Consider the following 20,586-nt stretch of genomic DNA (forward strand, 5'->3'; position numbering starts at 1 on the left):
TTTTATAGAGCAAGTGTATGTGTGCATCTGGCAAGTTTATTGAGATAGATGACAACTTGCCCAGTTGGTTCTGTCCTTCCTTCACTTGTGTATGTAACTCAAGTGATCAGGCTTCTGGGCAGGCTCCCCAGGCTGCTCCCTTGTCCATTGAGCCATCTTTCTAGACTCATCCTGTTTGGAGTTTTCAGAAGTGTAATTATGATGTGTGCTAGAATGGGTTTCGTTGGATCTTTCATTTTTGGAGTTTTTGCACCTTGTTGATTCTGTAGGTTTACATTTGTTGTCAAAATTAGGAATTTTCCACAAATTTCTTAGCCCTGCTTTCTTTTTCATCTCTTTTCATGACTCTTATGACTCATGTGGGTCACTAAAGGAAGATGACTTTGAACTCTTTGGTTTTTGAGACAAGGTTGGTTCTCTGAGTAACAGCTCTGGCTGTTCTGGAACTCACTTATATCTCTCTGCTGTAGTCCCATGATATCTGAAGTTCTGGTAGTTTTTCTTTTGTTTGTCTTTGCCCCGACCTGCTTTCTTTCAGTTCAGATTAGTTGTTTTTCTCTATAGCTCTTGCTCATTTCCATTGATGTCCACTATTGATAAGACCATCAAGCATTTTTATTTGAATTGTATATGCATCTATACACACGTATTTGTGTGTGTATGTATACTCCCTATTTTCTCCTCTCCTGTCCACTCTTGTCTTTCCCTTTCACTTGACACAGTCTTACTATGAAGTTAGTCCATGCTAGCCTTAAACTAACTATATAGCATAGGTTGACCTCAACCTCAGACATGTAATCCTTTTGCCTCTGTCTCTCAGGTGCAAGCATTATAGGGATGAATCACCATATTTAGCCCACTTATAGTTTTTATTCCTCGGGTTTCTAGTTTTTGATTTTTTTTTTTTCATATCGTATATCTTTGTTTTCTAAGGCTGAGTTTTTTGAGACAGGGTTTCTCTGTGGTTTTGGAGGCTGTCCTGAAACTAGCTCTTGTAGACCAGTCTTGAACTCACAGAGATCCACCTGCCTCTGCTGGGATTAAAGGCATGTGCCACCAAGGCCTGGCTGCTAAGGCTGAGTTTTAAATATTTGTTTCAAATGTTCTTTTAGTTGGCTACTTGCAAAACTTTTGTTAGGTAATTCTAATATCTGTATTATTTTAATGTTAGCATCTGTTAACTGACACCTTCCCTTTGAGATCTTCCTGATTTTTAGTATGACCAGTGATTTTTTTTTAAATTAAAATCTTGATGATTTTGTATTTAAAATTGTCTGTTCAGAATATGTGAGTCCTCTAATACCTGATTGAGATTTTACCTATAGCTTGAAACTTTCTTTTCTTTTTTTGTTTTGTGTTTTGAGACAAGGTTTTTCTTATATATCCCTAGCTAACTTGGAACTCAGGGATCCACCTGTCTCTGCCTAAGTGCTGGGATTAAAGGTGTGCATCGTTGCTCTTGGTTTTTCTTTTCTTTTCTTTTCTTTTCTTTTTTTTTTTTTTTTGGTGGAGTTTTTGAGTTAGCGTTTCATGTGGGCCACTAAATTCACCTTGTATAGGATCCACCTTGTATAGGAAGATGACAGGGTTGGTTCTCTGTATGACAGCTCTGATTGTTCTGGAACTCATTCTGTAGAGCAGGCTGGTCTCGAACTCAGAAATCTGCCTGTCTGGGATAAAAGGCGTGGGCACCACTGACCAGCTGACTTTGAACTTTTGATTTTTCTCTCCAGTCTTCCAAGTGCTGGGATCACAGATTTTTGCCACCCCATGCTTGGATTGAACATTTATTTTTTTTTAATTTTTAAATTGTATTTATGTATGTATGTATGTATGTATGTATGTATGTATGTATATGGCTGTGGGGTGTCACAGTGCATGTGTGGAGGTCAGAGTCAACCTTATGAGTCAGTTCTCTCTTCACTTGTGGGTGGGTGCTAAGTATTGAATTAAAGTCATTGGAGTTAGCAATAAGTACTTTTACCTGCTTAACTGTATGAGTATTGTTTTTAGGCAGCGTCTTGATGTTAATAGTTGAGGATATTGATATTTATTATTTCCTGACAGAAATGACATCAGATGTACCATCGCTGGGTCCCACCATTGCTTCAGGAAACCCTGGACCTGGGATTCAAGGTGGAGGAGCTGTTGTACAGAGGGCTATTAAGCGACGATCAGGGTAAGTTTGAATATATATCATCAGTGTCTCTCTTGTAAAAACAATTTGATTTAGTCTCCTCCTACTTTTCTATTCCTGACCTCACTTTTTGATCTTACTACATTGCTGTCACATAGCTAACTCTTAGTCCCTAGATTTTTCCATATGTAGGCATGCTATTTTATATACATTTCTTTTAAAAATGTCTATATAATTTGAGTAGATTATAGCTATAAGGAAAAAGATGGAGCTGTTGTGCCTATTTCCTGTCAGTTTGCTCTCATCTTACCTCACTCATAGAATCAGTTGTTTCACACTTCGTGTTGACTTTAATTAATACATTACTTTTATATATTTCACATGAAAATGTCTAAGCAGGCAGTAGCATGAATTCTAATAGGTCTCAATAATAAAAACCCTGAGTCAGATATTAGGAGGGGGAAGCTGAAAGTTAGAGAAGAAAAAGAGCCAGCCACTAGCTCTTACCTCTACCTTAGACCAGATGGGCAATCCTGCCTCCGTGGGCAATCCTGCCTCCGTGAATCCTTACCGATTGCCTAGACTGCTCAGACTGCCTCAGACTGACTGCCTTAGACTGCACTGTCTCCTCCTGCCCTATAATCCTCTCTCTGTCCAGCCATATCCCTTCCTGTTTCCACCTCCTTAGCGCTGGGATTAAAAGCGTGTAACTCCCAAGTGCTGGGATCACCTTTGTGTGAGCTGTTTCTCTTTTAGACCGGATCAATTTTGTGTAGCTCAGGGTGGCCTTGAACTAAGAGATCAGTCTGCCTCTGTCTCCCCAGTGCTGGGATTAAAGGATTAAATCACCACCTGGTTTCTGGCTAATTAGTGACTTAGCTTTGCACTCTGATCTTCAGGCTAGCTTTATTTGTTAGATCATAAACAAAATATCACCACAGCAGGTTAAAATTTTGTTCTATTGATTTTTTTTTTTTTTGTTTGTTTGTTTTCAAGACAGGGTTTCTTTGTGTAGCACTGGCTCTTCTGTAACTCACTCTGTAGACCAAGCTGGCCTTGAACTCAGAAATCCACCTGCTTCTGTATCCAGAGTACTGGGATCAAAGATGTGCATTACCATTCCCTTGTGGTCTTTGAACTTGAGAGCTTCTCTTTCGATGTATCTTTATTTATAAGCAGTCAAAAACAAACAAACAAAACAAACAAAAAAACCCAAACACACACACACACACACACACACACACACACACACACACACACACACACACACACACCAAAAAAAAAACTCAAAGCAAAGCAAAAAACCCTCTGGAAGGTAAAGTACTTTGGGAAAGACCAATGATTTCATGGTTGTTAAGAAAGTTTCCAGCTGGGGACAGTGGTGGTGCACACCTTTAGTCCTAGCACTTGGGAGTCAGGGACAAGCAGATTTCTGTGAGCAGGAGGCCAGCCTGGTCTACAGAGCGAGTTCCTGGACAGCCAGTGCTGCACAAAGAAGCCCTGTCTTAAACAACGTCCTCCACCCCCCAAAAAGAAAACTGTTGGCTTTCTCGAAGCTCTTGTGTTTACATTCTCAAAATCTTTTTGTTAAACTTACTTCTTTTCTAATTTATTGATACTTTATTTGGCTTGGAATGCATAGTCCTTTTAGTTACAAAAGTATTAAGTACAGGATTTGAATGTGGCATTATTGTGTGATAGCTAATAGACTCTAAAAGGTAGGTGAGGCACATCCCTTGTTTTCAAGTTTCTAACATTCAGATAGTCATTGTGTGTGTGACTATCTGTATATACACACATATATAGACATTCACTCACACATACATGTATACATATACACACATATATACACATTCACACACACATGTATACATATGTACATATATGTATATGCCATGCAAGATAGAATATGGCAAAAACAGGTGAGGTATGATGACTCATACCTAAAATCCTAATACTCAATAGGGCTGAGTCTGGAGGATGAAGAATATGAGGCCATCCTTGGTTACTCTATCTTAAAACAAAACTAAAGATAAAGACAATTACCTAAAATACACAACAGAAAAAAGTTTTTTTTTTTTTTTTTTTTTTTAAAGCATATAAAGAATAATTTGGGATGGTAACAATTGGAAATAGTTCTTGAAAGAAGGTTAAGAAGGTTGTTTTAGGGCAGTGGTTCTCAGCCTTCCTAACCTAATGTTACAACACTTTAATACAGTTCCTCATGTTGAGGTGGCCCCCAATAACAAAATTATTTTGTTGCTACTTAATAGTTACAGTTTTGGTACTGTTACAAATTGTTACATAAATATATGATGTAAAAAGGAGCAGAATGGAACTATTGCTTTAGGACCAGTGATGCAGCCCACTGGCTAAAGGCACTTTCGTGTGAGCCTGGTTATCTTTGCTTGATCCCAGAACCCACATAAAGGTAGAAGGGGAAAACCAACTCCAGCAAGTTGTCCCTGACCTCTAGGTGAATATGGTGCCCATGTATACATCATACACTCAAACACAAAAAAATACTAAGCTTAGAAGTGATGATACAAGGTTCCTTTAGAAGCATTCACTTTTTGCTATTAGATTTTGTGTGTGTGTGTGTGTGTGTGTGTGTGTGTGTGTGTGTGTGTGTGTGTGGTTGGGGGGGGTGTTGGGGCTTAAACACAAGGCCTTGTGGATTCTTGGACTAGTACTTTACCATTGAGCTTGTTTTCTTAGCTTGTTGCCTCTTGTTTTTTGTTTTTGTTTTTGAAGTAAGATCTAGGTCTGGGACTCATGATCTCCTTCTGAATGCTAGGATTACAGTTTTGTATCACCATTTCTTGCAAAAAATACATGAAGTGAATCTTGAGTTCCAGAGAGATGTCTCAATGGTTAAGAGTGCATACTGCTTTAACAGATCCTGAATTCAGTTGCTATCACCTCCTTTTGGTGGCTCACAGACATCTATGACTAGCTACAGGGGACCTGGTGTCCTCTCTGGACTTTGTGGCACCTGCGTTCACATGTGTGCATGCCCTCAAAAGACACACAAGAAAACTTTTTCAAAGTCATGAAAGATGGTCTCTTCAATACTAAAAACACATTTAAAGAAGTGTTTGCTTTTTATTTTGTAACAAAGTCTGTTTGGTTTTGTTATTTTAATACAGTTTTCCTGTGGCCCCAGCTGGCCTGGGTTCCTATTCCTCTTGGTTCCACTTCCTAAGTCCTTGGAAACAAAAACATGTGGCCACCATACCTAGTTTGAGACAGTGCTTCTGTGTAGCCATGTTGGCCTGGAGTTCACCATGTAGCCTAAGCTGGCCTCTTGCTCATGATCCTCCTCCCTGCCTCTGCCTCCAGTGTTCCATGGGTATAGTCAATTGCCACTACATCTGGGTGTAGTGGCACATGTCTTTAATCCCAGCTCTTGGGAGACGCTAGCCTGGTGTACTTAGTGATTGCCATATCAGCCAGAACAATGTAGAAAGTTCCTCTCTCAGAAAACCAACCAGTCCTCACATACATACATATATACATAAACACATGCTTACATACATACACATTCACACACACACATTTATTTATTTACTCTGTGTGTGTGTTTAGATAAGAAAATAAGAAAAAAGCCTGTGGTTGTTATTTCTTTACTATTTGGGTCCCAGGGATCCAATTCAGGCCTATAGGCTTGGTGACAAGTTCCTTAATCTGCTGAGCTAATTCTCTGGCCCTTTGTTTTCTATTTGCAATTGTCTGTAAGGAGTAAGGTTTTTCCTCCCACCGCTGGTCTTGCCCCACCACTGCGCCAGCCCCAATTAACACACTGAGACTCTGTATTAGATATAATGCTGTTAGCCAGTTACTAGTTTCTTATGGGCTAGCTCTGTCTTAAGTATTAGCCCATTTCTGTTAATCTAGTATTTCCACGTGGTCTTCTCTTACTGGGGAGCCGGCCGGCATTCTGCTTTCTCCAGACTCTCCATCTTGACTCCTCCTTCCTATTTCCTCTTTCCTTCTTGTCTCCTAGTCCCACCTTTCATGCTTTCCTATTGGCCAACAGTGCTTTATTCATTAACCAGTATGAGAAACGTATATACATAATGGCATCTCCCATCAATTGTCTGAGCTGAAAAGTTCCCAAGGGACAAGTTATCACATGTCCCACAATATCTGGTGAGCATGTGATCTTGCTTTCTTGCTTTCTTCTCTCTCTGACAGGGTCTGGCTTTGTAGCTTAAGCTGGCCTTGGATTTACCATCCTTTTGCTTCTACTTGCTCAGTACTTTGAGTTAAAGGTATGTGTTACTAAGGCTGGCCACAGCACAGTGACTTTGAATATAGTATATATTTCATTTTTAGACTAACAACTTGCTGTGTCTTCTCTATGTGTATAGCATACACTCTACCAACTGAGCTAAGCTCTTAGTGGTGAGAACTGTTTGTACTTCTCTTGTACCTCTTCCTAGTTACGGTACTTGCCTCGTGTGTACAGATCCCACTGGAGGGATCAGTTGTGCTACTGCAGCTTTCTCCATACTCCTTCCTTTTGCTTTTGAAACAGGTTCAAATTGTGTAGCCAAGGCTAGCCTAGAACTCACTATGTATCTGGGGGTGGCCTTTCAATGCTCATCCCAGTTTCTGGATGGTGATTGTAAGTATGTGCCACCATGGCTGATTTTTTTTTTTTTGTCCAATTACGACACTATGAAAAACATGTATCAGAGATTTGTTTTGCTTTTGCCCACTTCCTTCTATTTAGGTGAGCACATAGATGTCTTGTATCAATATATTTTACTTTCTTAAGATTCTATGTTATCAATAAACTCAATGTTTTTTTTTGTTGCCTTTCCCTAGGCTGGATTTTGATGATGATGGAGAAGGGAACAGTAAATTTTTGAGGTAAGTTTTGCAATTGTCTGTAAGGAGTAAGGTTTTTCCTCTCGCCTCTGACTCTAACAAACAAACAAACAAACAAACAAATAAATAAAATGATTTAAAATCAGTGGGCTGGGAATGTAGCTTGCTAGAATGCTTGCCTCTTATGTGTAAGGCTTTGTGTTCAGTTCTTAGTACCAAATAGGTTATTTAAGTATACTTCTGGCTTATAATGTTTTTCTTCATTGGCCTAAAGAATATGCTTCATCCTAAAACTGTACATTTTCTTGTATCATAGGACAGTTTTAGTTGTTATATTATTTTTAGAGATAGCTCCTCAGAGAGGAGGGCACAGAAAATTTAGAAGACCATCCCTAAGCCAAGTTATATGTTGATTCATGACTTAAAAAGAATAGCAGCCTGGGAAGATAGCTCAGTGGTTAAGGATTTGACATTGAAAATCTGAGAATAACAATTCAGAGTCCCAGAACTCACATAAATGCCAATGGGCATAGCATCCTGCTTGTAATTCCAGCCTTGGAAGATGGACACAGGATATCCCCAGAGTAAGCTAGCATTGAGTAGTTTTTATCTGTAAGCTTTGAATTTGATTGAGAAATCCTGCCTCGGTGAATAAGGTAGAGGGATAGAGAAGGACTCCTGACATTAACCTTGGGCCTCTCTGTGGATGTGTGCCCACATGTATATTTACTTACACATGTGAGTGCTGACTTTGTTATTATTTTATTCCCTTCCCATGAGCCCTGCGCGTGATGAAATAATTCTGCCTCATGTAGTAAGGCAGAAGAGAGACGGAGGTACATTTTCCACATCAACCTTGGGTCTCTTCATGCATGCTTATCCACATACATGTGTACCCACACAGACCTGTGCCTAATACACATGCAAACATGCATATACATACAAATGGAGAATAAAGAATCAATTGGTTAGTTCTCACAAGTCAGTGGGTTGACTGAATCTTGCTTGAATTCATGGTAAGACTGCTCAGCCATCTGGTTGATTTAAAGTTAGACTCAACTGGCATAGTTGCACCTCTCTCTCTCTTTCTCCATTCTCCCTCACCCTCTGATCCTGCCTCCTCCCACTCCCATTATCTCGTCTTCAAACAGGGCAGAGTATGGTGATGTCTGTAATACAAAGGGCAAGTCTTAGTGTGCTTAACAAGCCTCTGCTTCTGTGAGCAGCTTGTGTATACATGCCTTGCATCACTGTTGGAGAGGGTTACAAAAGGATGTGGATGTTGGAAGGTATAATTTGATAATGTTCTACTCTGTCACACTCTAGTACCTGTTGGCTCATCTTTTAGGTTTTTTGTGTACATGTGTGTATGTGTGTGGTACAGGTTTTTTATGTACGTGTGTATGTGTGTGGTACAGGGTGGCAGGGTTCAGACCAGCCTAAAACTTGGAGCTTGAGAAGGGATGGTGGTTTGAATGAGAATGTTCCCGTAGGTTTGTATGCATGTTTGAATATTTGGTGGACCTGTTTGGGAAGGGTTAGGTGTGGCTTTGTTAGACGAGGCGTGTCACTGGGCATTCTCTAAGGTTTCAAAAGGCTTAGTTCTCTTTCTGTCTCTTGTTTGTGGAACAACATGTAAGATATCAGCTATTCCTGCCTTTGCTTCCCCATCGGATATTTCTAGAACTACCTGTCCAGAAGAGGCACTGCCCACAGTGAGATGGGCCCATCTTATCAATTATTAATCAAGAAAATGTTCTACAGACTTGCTCACAGGCCAGTTTGATGGAGACATTGTCTTATTTGAGATTCTCTCTTCTCAGAGGTTTGTGTCAAGTTGACAAAAACCAACCAACACAGCAATTGAAAGTAATTCTTCTTGACACTTCGTGGAACGTAATAAATTTGAAGAAGGGAAAAGATTTAATTTTGTGGTAGTAGACAGACTTTGTTGTTATTTCTACATTTATATATTTTAAGTGTCTGGATGTTTTGCCTGCAAGTATTGTTGGACACACATGCATACGGTGCTAGCAGAGGCCACACAGGGCACTGCATCCTCTGGGACTGGAGTTACAGATGGTTGTGGTGACCATGTGTCCACCAGAGAAGATGGCTTGGACATGGATTTAACCCAATAGAAAGTCTTTATTAGCTGGCTGCCAGCTACACTGGGTGCTTGGGATCCCAGTGTAGCACTTAGCCTTTCTCAGGGTGAGATGATTAAGCACAAAAAATCTGCATTGGCATACTTCAACTAGACTAACAAGATCAGTTAACCAGAAACAGGACTACAGAAGCTAAAAATTTAGCAAGGTTAGTACATTTATAGACTCCTAGAACTGGGGACTTTGATGGATTAGGCCTTTGTTTTAGTTTTGGCAGGTGATGTTGTCTGTGGACTGAGTTTTATAGCCTGAATGGCACTTCCATCATGGAGTCAGTTGTACTTAGGTCAGGGGCCCTGTTAAGGTAGGAACCGAACACTTAAACAACTGAACCGTTTCTCCATTTCTCCATCCTTAAGATAGATGTTTTTCAAATAGCTTTATTGGGGATCCCTTTATTACAGAATTCTTCTTCTTCTCCTTCTTCTCTCTCTCTCTCTCTCTCTCTCTCTCTGTCTCTCTCTCTCTCTCTCTGTCTCTCTGTCTCTCTCTTGTGGTGGTGAGTTTTCAAGACAGGTTTTTCTGTATAACAGCCCTGGCTGTCCTGGAACTCAATTTGTAGACCATTAATGTAAAACATTATATCATTGAATTGCCAATTTTGTGAAACTTAATTTAATTCCTAATAGTTCTTTTTAGTTGTCCTGAAAAGGTAACATGTAGAATTGGGAGAAAATACTTATAAGTCATATATCTTAGAAGCAATTGATATCTAGAATATTTAATGAACTACAGTTCTGACATAATATTGAAAAGTGGTTTAATATTTAAGATGAAGACTGGGGATTGGAGAGATGGCTCAGCTGTGCTTGCTGTTCTTCCAAAGGACCAGAGTTTGGTTCCTGGAACCTACATTGGGCAGCTTACAGTTGCCTATAACTACAGCTCCAAAGAATCCAATCCTGCCTTCTGGTTTCCATAGACACCCAAACATGTGGCAAGCATGCGCACACACAAATAGAAATAAATATTTATTTAGGAATAATTTGCTGCAACTTAATAGAATGATTGCCTAAAATGTGTGAAGCTTCGGGTTTGCTTCCCAGCACTGTGTAAGCCAGACATAGTGGGTACATAACCCCAAGGAGAGTAAATTAGGTCCAAATTTGAAATCACCTTGCACCACATAGCCAAACCTTGTCTATATAAGAAGATGAAAATCAAATAGCCAAGTACAGAGTGGTGGTAAGTACCTGTAACTTCAGCACTTGATGACAGAGGCAGAAAGATCTCCAGTTCGAGGCAGCTTAGTAAGTTCTGGGTTACATAGGAGACAGTTTCAAAAAATAAAGACAAAAATGACATCAGCTGTGCCTCTTGATACTTCAGAGTGGATAAAATGGGGCTACAGGTATAGCCCAGTGTGTGCTTAATATCATAAGGCCTGAGTTTGATTCCCAGTACCAAATTTTATTCATTCAGTTCAGTTAGTATCCACAGAGAGGCAGTGGATAGTAACTTATACAGGCATACCTTTGTTGCAAATGTAGGGGAGGAAAGACCTTTCTTCTCTCAACATTTTGATGACTGAGTTGATGAGATAAACTGGAGGCAGGTAAATAGAAAGAGAGGCAAGCAGATAGGTTGATATGTACTCTGAAAGTAGCCTAGGGGCCCACAGGGAAACAAAGCTGCAGTCAGTGAATTTGAGGAGTTTATCTGCTCTCCTCCTAGGGAGATGATTTAAGAATAAGATGAATGGGCAGTTGAATGGGGTCTTGGCCTGGTTTACATTTGTCACTTGACCTCCTGTGCTATGGTTTAGTTCCTCTTCCTAGGTTGGTAAGTCTTCCTAGAGGGGATTGGTAGCCATAAGAGAAGTTGCCAGCATGGGTGTATGACTGTGTGTTTTAAACATTTATTTCTTTTGTGGGCATGTGGACATGTGTGCTATAGCAAATGTATGAAGGTCAGAGAATAACTTGCAGGAATAGGTACCCCACCACCACTACCATATGGGTTTTGGGGACTGAACTCAGGTCATCAGGCTTGGCAGCAAATGCCCTTGTGTACTGAAACATCTCATCAGTTCCCTTTTGTTTGTTAGAACCCCACTTTGTAATCCAAGCAAGCCTGGAAAAAGTTGTACAGTCTAGGCTTTACTCAAACTCACTAAGAGCCTCTTTTTCCAGTGGTGGGATTGCAGGCTTCAACTGCCATTCCCTACCCTACATTTGTTTGTTGTTTTGTTTTAAATAGGTCTGATTGTTTAGCTCCCAGAGGTCTGCCTGTCTCTGCCTCCCAATTCTGTGACTAAGGATATGCCCTAACATGCCTGACTTTCCAGTATTTGTTTTCATATTCCTTCTGATCTGAGTAATCAGTAAGCTAGAGCACTGTGTTTGGAGGTGTTTTCTAACTCCTTTGACTTGTGGTCATTTTTTAATGAATCGCTCTTGCTGGGAGGACAGTAATAAGGCAAACAAATGACATTGCTTCAGTTGAACAGTGATAGTCAGACGGCTGTTATATAACTGAGGGGCCAGTATTAGGTTGAGGATCTCAGGAGCTTTGGGGAGGACACACTGCATCTTGAGACTGAAATGGTGAAAAAGGGGGGAGTGGGATGTCTGGTTTGGCTCAGAGCTAGACAGCCTTCCTAGAAAAGGAAAGGGAAGTACAGAGACCTGGGAGCAATATAGGAGGAATGTGGCTATTGTTGGGAATATTAAAGTCCTTGCTTGTGGGCCACAGAATGGGAGGGTAGTAGAGGAGCCAGTGGCCAGGAGCCTTGTGATCTTGTAGATAGCAGTGAACTTTGCTTTCAGTAGAAGCTTTAGGGAATAGTTTTGTTTTTATTTAATGGTTGGTTAAAAAAAAAAACATAGATTACTTTCAAAATCAGTAAAAACAAATTTAAAAATGAAAGGGGAAAAATGCCCAAAGGACATGGATAGACATTTCTCTAAAGAAAAGATACAAATGGCCAACAAGCATATGAAAAATCAACATCACTAGTCATTAGGAAACACACAAATCAAAACTATACTAGAGATGCCATTTTATATCTGTCCCTGTAACCACTATCAAAACCAAAACAAAATAGGAGCTATGGGTAGATGAAACCCAGTAGCCAAGGCTGTGTAGTGAGATCTTGTCTCAGAAAGAAACAAGCAAAACCCCAGAAAATAACAACTATTGTTAAAAATATGGAAGAATTGAAACAGTTGTATACTGTGGTAATAGGAAATGGTAGTCACAATGGAAAACAGTGTGCTGTTTTCAAAGTTAAACTGTTGTTAAGAGTTCAGGGTCAAGCACTTGCCTTGAAATCTCAAAGCTCTGGGTTCTAGTCTTCATCCCTACCCCCAAAAAATTTTGTTTGTTTTTGAGACAGGGTTTCTCAGTGTAGCCCTGGCTGTCCTGAGGTTGGCCTCAAACTTACAGAGATCCGGCTGTCTTTGCCTCCTGAGTGCTGGGATTAAAGATGTGCACCACTACAGCCCTGCTAAAATATTTTTTTATATTTATGTTTTGCCTGCATGTATGTATTGCTCTGTGTGTGTGCCTGGTTCTGAAGAGATCAAAAGATGTCAGATACCCTGAAACTAGAGTTAAAGACAATTGTAAGCTGCCATGTGGCTTCTGAGAACTGAACCTGGGTTCTCTGCATGAATAGCACATGTTCTTAATCATTGAGCCATCAGCTTAACTCTTAAATTAATTAGTTTTGAGCTGGGTATGATGCCATATACATATAATCCCAGTACTTGGAGACTGTGAGTTCAAATCAAGCCCAAGCAGCATAACAAGATGCCTTATCAAAAATACACACAGAGAAGTAAACATAGCATGCTGTTGAGATGGTTCATTGGCAAAGGTGCTTTTTGCTATACTCAGTGACCTGCATTCCATTTCTGGAACCCACATGGTAAAAGGAAGGGACCAACTCCTGCAAGTTGTCTTCCAGCCTCCACATCTGCCCTGTGGTTGCAAACACACGTCTGGTTTTGATGGCCTGAAACTTGGTGTATCAACCATGCTCACCTCCAACTGTCACTGTCCTCTTGAATCTGCATCCTGCACCCCTTACCCTCTGTCATCCTTTCCCCACTAACCCCTTTCTTCTTCCCAACTAGTTCCTCTTCTACATTCATGACTTTGAGGGGAGGCAGGGGGCTCAACATTTCATTAGGGCTGCTTCCAGTAGCATGTGTGAGTGGTTATTTACAGGAACACCTTCCCTGTGGCTACACACTGAAGACAATCTTTCCTAGCAACTACTAATTGGTTATAGATCCTCAAGGAGGGTTTAGGCTTTATGAATTCCTCCCTTTTTCTATGCTAAGATGTTGATAGACCCAGTCTTATGTGGTCTCATAATTTCAGCTACCATGAATTCAAGAATTCATTGGTCATGGTATTTCTAGAAGATAGTGTACTTCAATAGTCTGTCCCCTTCTCTAAATTCTAAAATTGTTTCTGTCCCCTTATGGAATGGTCTCTGATCCTTGGAGGCTTTGGCTATCTTCTTTTATCCCTGTGGAGTCTTGCTATACTGCTTTGACTGGTTCAAGTGTCCTGTTCCCTCAGCTACCTAAGTATCTGGGCCAGTAGAGCTGCAGGCACATGCTACCACCCAGCTTAAAGCAGGCTCTTAAGGACTTGTTTGAGTATCCATATTAGTAATCCTGGTTTTCACAGAAAAATGGACACAGAAAATGCATACATACATTGTTCTATATTTTTTAAGGCACATTTTTAAAAAATTATGAGTCAATATGAGACAGGCATAGTGGTTCACACTTGTAATTCTGATACTTGGGATGCAGAGGCAAAAGAGTCTCTGAAAGTTCCAAGTGAGTACCAGGCTAGCCAGAGCTACATAACTGAGACCTCATCTCAAATAAATAAAAAAAAAAAAAAAAAAAAAAAAAAACCAACAATAGCAAACAAAAATGGTCAGGAACAAACAAGTAAACCCAAAAAATTTCCCAACTTGAGGACGGTCATGTGACATTTCATGTTCTCATCACATGATCTTTTTGTGTGTAGGATAACATAAAAACATGACAGGAAATAGTCACTAGCTTTTGTTTTATTTTATTTATTTGGTTTTTCCAGAACAGGGTTTCTCTGTGGTTTTGGAGTCTGTCCTGGAACTAGCTCTTGTAGACCAGGCTGGGCTGAAACTGACAGAGATCCGCCTGCCTCTGCCTCCCCAGTGTTGGAATTAAAGGTGTGCACCACCACTGCCTGGTTAGTCACCAGTTTTTAGAGTTCGGTCAGTTGCTGTGAGGATCTGTTGTTTTGTGATGCTTGTCCATTGGCTCTTTCCCTGTTGCATATTTTTCCTTCTAGTTTTTAGTTTTATTTCAGAGCAGAACAGATAAGTTCAGTGTTTGAACTAATCTTCTCCATGCTGTCTCTCTTTTCAGATGTGATGATGAACAGATGTGTAATGACAAAGAGCGCTTTGCCAGGTAATATACTAGAAGTTTTGGAATCAAGCTGTCTAAATGTTGGATTTAAATTTTATCTACATGAGAGTGAATGTCTCTGCTAGTGTCTTTCCTCTTCTGAAAGTGTTGAAGCAGCCTGTAATATATGCATGTTCAGGTGAAACTAGTGGTGTATGTTTACATAGTGTTTTTCCCATGTATGCAAACTATAGTAGTATGCTTATTGTATCTATAGGAATACAAACTATGGACTTCTTGGGTTTGTTTGTGTATTTATTTATTTTCGATGTAGGGTTTCTCTGGTTGTCTTAGAACTTGCCTTGCAGACCAGCCTGGCCTTGAACTCAGAGATCCATCAGCCTCTGCCTCACAAGTGCTTGAATTAAAGGTGTGTACCATTACTGTTCACCTGGATATATATATTATTATATTGGTGCAAATAATGGAAGAATTTTTATTGAAAATGGTTTTTACTCATTTAAATGAGTTTTCTTTTTCCTAGATAATAAACTTAAATTTCTTTAAATAAGTGTTAGAAGGGGGGTGGGGATAATAAGTGTTAGTAGATTATGAAATATATTTATATTACTTTTTATTAAAGACCAATCTTTCTCAACCCAGATACTGGTTTTACTTTTAAAAAATAATTGCTATGAGTTATTCTTAAAAAGAGATAGATAGATAGATAGATAGATAGATAGATAGATAGAAAGAAAGATAGATAGATAGATAGATAGATAGATAGATAGATAGATAGATAGATAGAGTGAGCATGGGCTGGAGAGATGGTTCTGTGGGTAAGAATGCTTGTTGCTCTTATAGAGGACCTGAATTTTGTTTCCAGAATGCACATGATGGCTCATAACCACCTGTAACGCTAGCTCCAGAGAACCTGACATTCTCTTTTGGTTTCTGGGGGCTTCCAAATGCACATGATCATACATATGTACAGGCACAGACATACACACAAATAAACAAATACACACATACATACATACATACATACATACATACATACATACATACTTTGGAGCCACAATGTTGGGTTCCAAGTATAAGCCTGTGCCTCTTGCCACTCAGTACCCTTGGCCCAGCAGACTGTGATGTGTCCCCAAAGACCAGAGAGGTTCAGGTTGAGCCCTTGCATAAGGACCTAACTTAAATGGGAGTTTTTGCTTCAGTACAATGATCCCAAATGCCAAACACACATTGAAAATTCTGTCTTGACTCATTGGACCTATGCATGATCAGCAAATGTTTATCATAAAAAAATTTCAGACATACTCCCAAGAACTCACTTTCAAGAGCGGTGGCATTATTTGGACCCCTCATTTTCTGGTATTAAGTTTTAAAAACAAACAGGGACAGAAAGAAAAGACTTATCTGGGAAGGAAAACTGGACCAAACATTTAACCTCTCCTATTAAGTTAGGCAAGGATGACTTTTATAATGAATCTTTAAACTCAATCCCAAAATCCAACTGAGGAAGGAAAGGACTTATTCTTGAAAGTTGCTGTCTTCCACACACACAGTGATACCCTGGTGTCTGTACTTATACATGTACATAATATAGACACACACATAATTATAATAAATAAAAATTTAGAAAATGCTGACTTTTTTGGCTGGGGAGATAGCATAGGTATAAAGTGCTTATCCCTGAAAACCACATAAAATCTTGGTACGGTACCCTAAGAGCCTGTAATCCTAGTGCCTCCTTATTGAGAGACAGAAGAATGAGGAGAATGGCCAGAAGCTCATGACTCAGCTAACTTGATGTGTGCAGCAGCAAACAATAACCATGACTATCTCAGACCAGGTGGAAGGCATAGGCCTGAGGTTGAGGTTGCCCTTTAACCCCCCCCCCTCTCTCTCTCTCTCTCACACACACACACACACACACACACACACACACACAGTTGAGTTTGTAACGCCTCAAAAATGAGCAGTTTTATTTATTTATTTGTTGATTTGGTTTTTTTTTTTTTGAGACAGGGTTTCTCTGTAACAGCTTTGACTGTCCTAGAACTCTCTCTGTAGACCAGGCTGCCCTTAAACTCACAGAAGTCTGCCTGCCTCTGCCTCCCAAGTGCTGGGATCTAAAGCATGTGCCACCACCGCCCGGCGAGTAATTTTATTTTTAAATGTTATATTTAATTGAGTACTTTAAAATTATTTATTTAAATTATGCTTTATGTATGTCTGTGTATGGGTGTATAAATGTAAGTGTGGGTGTCAAAAGAGGCCGTAAGAGGACATCAGATTCCTGGAAGAGCAGCAAGCATACTTAGCCATTGAGCTATTTCTGGAGCCCAGTGAATGCTGATATAAGATTTTATTACATTGATTGATTGATTAATTAATTGGCAGAGAGAGAGAGAGAGCTTCATCTCACATGTGGAGCTTAGAGGATAACTTCTGGGGTAGATTGTTGCCTTCTATCTGTGAGTCCCAGTGATCAAACTCAGATCTTTAGGCTTGGCAGCAAAGCACCTTAACCCACTGAACTATTCTGTCAGCCCTTCTGTGAGTACGTATTAATAGTATTTATTCATTGCTGATCCTGCCTGTCTGGAATCCACTTTGAGGCCTCAGATCTAAACAACCAAGAAGTATCAGGCAGAGAAGTTTAAAACTCTTAGGAACAGTGCTGGCAGTATATAGGGTTGATTAAAGAGTATGCGTAGATAGGTAGTAGGTAAGTAATAGGCAGAAAGAGGGAGATAGTAGATAGGAGCTGCTGAACTATTACAACAGCTGTGAAATCATGAGTGCCTGGGCACAGAAAACTGGCCTTTGCACTAGGTAGTACTTATTAAAGCCTCTTGAGATAAATGAAAATTTAAGGATGCAAATAAGCTCTAAAGTGAAAAGTTAATTATTAATATGTGGTAATAATCTTTCAGATTCTATTAAAAACTCAAGCCATAAAACTGGTTGTGGTGTTGTACACTCATAATCTCAATGCTATGGAGGTGGAGGCAAGAGATCAGAAGTCCTAGGTTAGGGACTGGAGAGGTGGCTCAGCAGGTAAGCGCACTGGCTGCTCCTTCAGAGGACAGGGATTCAATTGCAGCACCTATGTGGTGGTTCACAACCATCTATAAGTCCAGTTCCGGGGGATCCAACACCCTTTTCTGGATTGTATGGGCCTTGCATGTGTGTGACACCCATGTATACATACAAGCAAAAGATGCATAAAAATGGATTAATCTTTTTTAAAAAATGTTATTTGGCAACTGGGCAGTGGTAGCACATGCTTTAATCTCAGCACACCGGTGGATCTCTCTGTGTTTGAGGCCAGCCTGGAGTACAGAGCAAGTACCAGATCATCATTAAGGCAGATAGTATAGGTCCACAGTCTCATGATTGAAATGCTGGAAAGCTATAAGAACACAACCTGGAGTATTTTAATCTACCTGTGTCCTATTCTGTTCAGGGATATTGCAGTAAACAAGAGATTATGACTATTAATATTAAAAGGAATTTTAAAACAAAAATTTATTTTTTCTTTTTAAGTTTGTTTTTCAAGTCAGGGTTTCCTGTGTAGCTCTGCTACTCTCTCTGTAGACTACACTGGCCTTGGATTTAGATCTTGGAGATCCATTTGCTTCTGCCTTCTGAGTGCTGGGATTAAAGGTGTGTGCCACCACCACCAGGCAAAAAAGCTTTTCTAAATAATTTTAAAACAAGACCTATTAAGATTTTATCTTTAAACATTAGTTGACTGTGCCATATGTTTGTGGGTACTGCATGTGGGTATGTGCATATAAGGGCATATGCCCATGGAAGCCATAGGATTTCCCTGGAGTTAGATAAACTCAAATCCTCTTCCAGAACAGTGTGTGCTCTTAACTTCTGAGTCATATCTCCAGTCTCTCTCTCTCTCTCTCTCTCTCTTTCTTCCTTTGTCTCTCTTTTTTTTTTTTTTTGAGTTAAGATCTTACCAGCCCTGGCTTTCCTGGAACCTGCAGGCTTTTTGCCTCTGTTTTTTGAGTGCTGGAATTAAAGTTGAACACTATCACAGTCAGCTTTCTTTTTCTACTGACCATTCTTTGAGTATGTATATATGCATGTAGAGACAGGAGGACAAAACACGGTCTCACTTTTCTGCCTTGGAATGCACCAAGTTGGCTAAGCTGCTCACCAATGAGTCACTGGAATCCTCCAATCTCTGCCTTCCCAGTGCCAAGATTCCAGGGATTTTATGTTTCCATTTCACTGGAATTTTCCCATATGTTGCTAAAATAATAATAATAATAATAATAATAATAATAATAATAATAATAAAGCTCATTGTTTATTATTATGCTCAAGTTTTGCTCTTTTGCAGTTTTCTAGAACAGAAGTTCTCCTGTCTCATTGTTCCTAGTAGCTGGGACTACAAGGCCCCTGCTTTCTACTCTGTCCATCCCAAGACAAAGGCTTAAGAAGTTACTTTATTTGCACGGCTGGCTTTGTTGTCTTTGTGTATATGAGACAGTCTCTCAGACCTGTTGCTCAGTTCCCATGTCCATATGTGTTCTACCATTGAGATACATATTCCTTGTCATTATCTTAAATTTTTTTTTAACTTATTTTATCTGTATTTCTTTTGCCTGTATGTATGTCTCTGCAGGCAGCATGTGCATGCCTGGTGTCCCTAGAGGACGTTATGTCTTCTAGAACTGGAGCAAGAGACTGTTATGAATTGCCATGTGGATCCTGGGAATGGCTCCAGGCTCCTCTGGGAACCTCAGTGCTCTTACTATTGACCCATCTCTGCAGCCCCATTGTTGCCATTTTTAATAGCTAAAAAAACTTTTTGATCTGTTAATATGCCTTACTTAGATAATTTATTTAATGCTTGTCTCTCTTAAAGTAAGTACTTAGGCAGTAAATTAGATATTACCTTATTTTTCAGTTGCTACCCTCCACCCCCTTTTTGGGGGTGAGTCTTTTGAGATGGCCTTTCGACGTAGCCCTGGTTATCCTGGGCTTACTATGTAGACCAGGCTGGCCTTGAACTCATCAAGTGTTAAAATGAAAGGCATGTACCACCATACCTGGCCCCTATCACCCATTTTTTTTGTTTTGTTTTGTTTTGTTTTGTTTTTTTGTTTGAGACAGGATTTCTCTTTTGTAGTTTGTAGACCAGGTGCTGGCCTCGAACTCATAGAGATCCACCTGCCTCTGCCTCTCAAGTGCTGGTATTAAAGGTGTGTGCCACCACTGCCTGGCTTCTGCCACCCATTCTTAATAGTATCTTGGTTTTCTGGAAGAATTTAGTGTTAACTTTTGTCTTTTTCCAAGGGAATTGATACTGATTAAACTACAGAAAAGGTGCTAAGGTAACTGAACCAGAATTAATTAGATTGGGGATATGCCATTGATAGAGGATATGTAAGAAACATAGCTCTTGGTTTGAGGATATAATTTTATGAGGAACATCTGGTCACGCCCAGCTAGATGGCTCAGAATATAACTCTTATCACCAAGACTGAGAACTCAAAGTTCTAGCCCTAAAATCACACGATGAAAGGAGAGAACAGACTTCCACAAGTTGTCCTCTAACTTCTGTGTGCATGCACACAGACACACTAAATATTACAATGGGAAAATCAGTCATAACTTGTGTGTGTGTGTGTGTGTGTTTATGTTAGGGAATTACATTTCTCATTAGTTGTTTGAAACCCCTTAATTTAGTCACTATAGAATATTGTGTGTGAGTATGATTTTGTTCCCAAATTGGCAGCAGCTTGTAAGAATGATCATCCTGAGTTCCCTGGTTGGCTCTTGTTCAAATTCTGCATCTTTGGTCTCTATAGAGATTGTTGGACAAAATTTTTTTTTTTTGTGTGTGTGTGTGTGTGTGTGTGTGTGTGTGTGTGTGTGTGTGTGTGTGTGTTGAGATCATGTTAGTTCCTAATTGGCCTTGACTTTTGTCTTATAAGTTACTTTTAAAAAAAATATGGTCTGTAGATTATAGGCAAGGTTCTTGCTTGTATTGCCATTTCCTCCCTTTTCTCTGTATCCATTTTATTTCTTTTCTTTCTTTCCATTT

General features: G+C 39.8%; 1 protein-coding gene across 3 annotated transcripts in view; it reads left to right on the forward strand.

Moving 5' to 3' along the window:
* Arnt (aryl hydrocarbon receptor nuclear translocator) overlaps nucleotides 1-20,586 on the forward strand; it is a 72,451-nt gene that overhangs the window by 19,046 nt on the left and 32,819 nt on the right. For all 3 annotated transcript variants that reach the window (XM_051199301.1, XM_051199300.1, XM_051199302.1), the window contains exons 2-4: nucleotides 2,068-2,179; nucleotides 6,971-7,015; nucleotides 14,520-14,564. In XM_051199301.1, coding sequence (XP_051055258.1) covers nucleotides 2,070-2,179; nucleotides 6,971-7,015; nucleotides 14,520-14,564 — 200 coding nt within the window. In that variant the 5' untranslated portion in view covers nucleotides 2,068-2,069. The remainder of the gene's footprint in view (nucleotides 1-2,067; nucleotides 2,180-6,970; nucleotides 7,016-14,519; nucleotides 14,565-20,586) is intronic.

The sequence above is a fragment of the Phodopus roborovskii genome, unplaced genomic scaffold, assembly GCF_943737965.1.
Source record: "Phodopus roborovskii unplaced genomic scaffold, PHOROB, whole genome shotgun sequence".
Taxonomy (NCBI): Eukaryota; Metazoa; Chordata; class Mammalia; order Rodentia; family Cricetidae; genus Phodopus; species Phodopus roborovskii.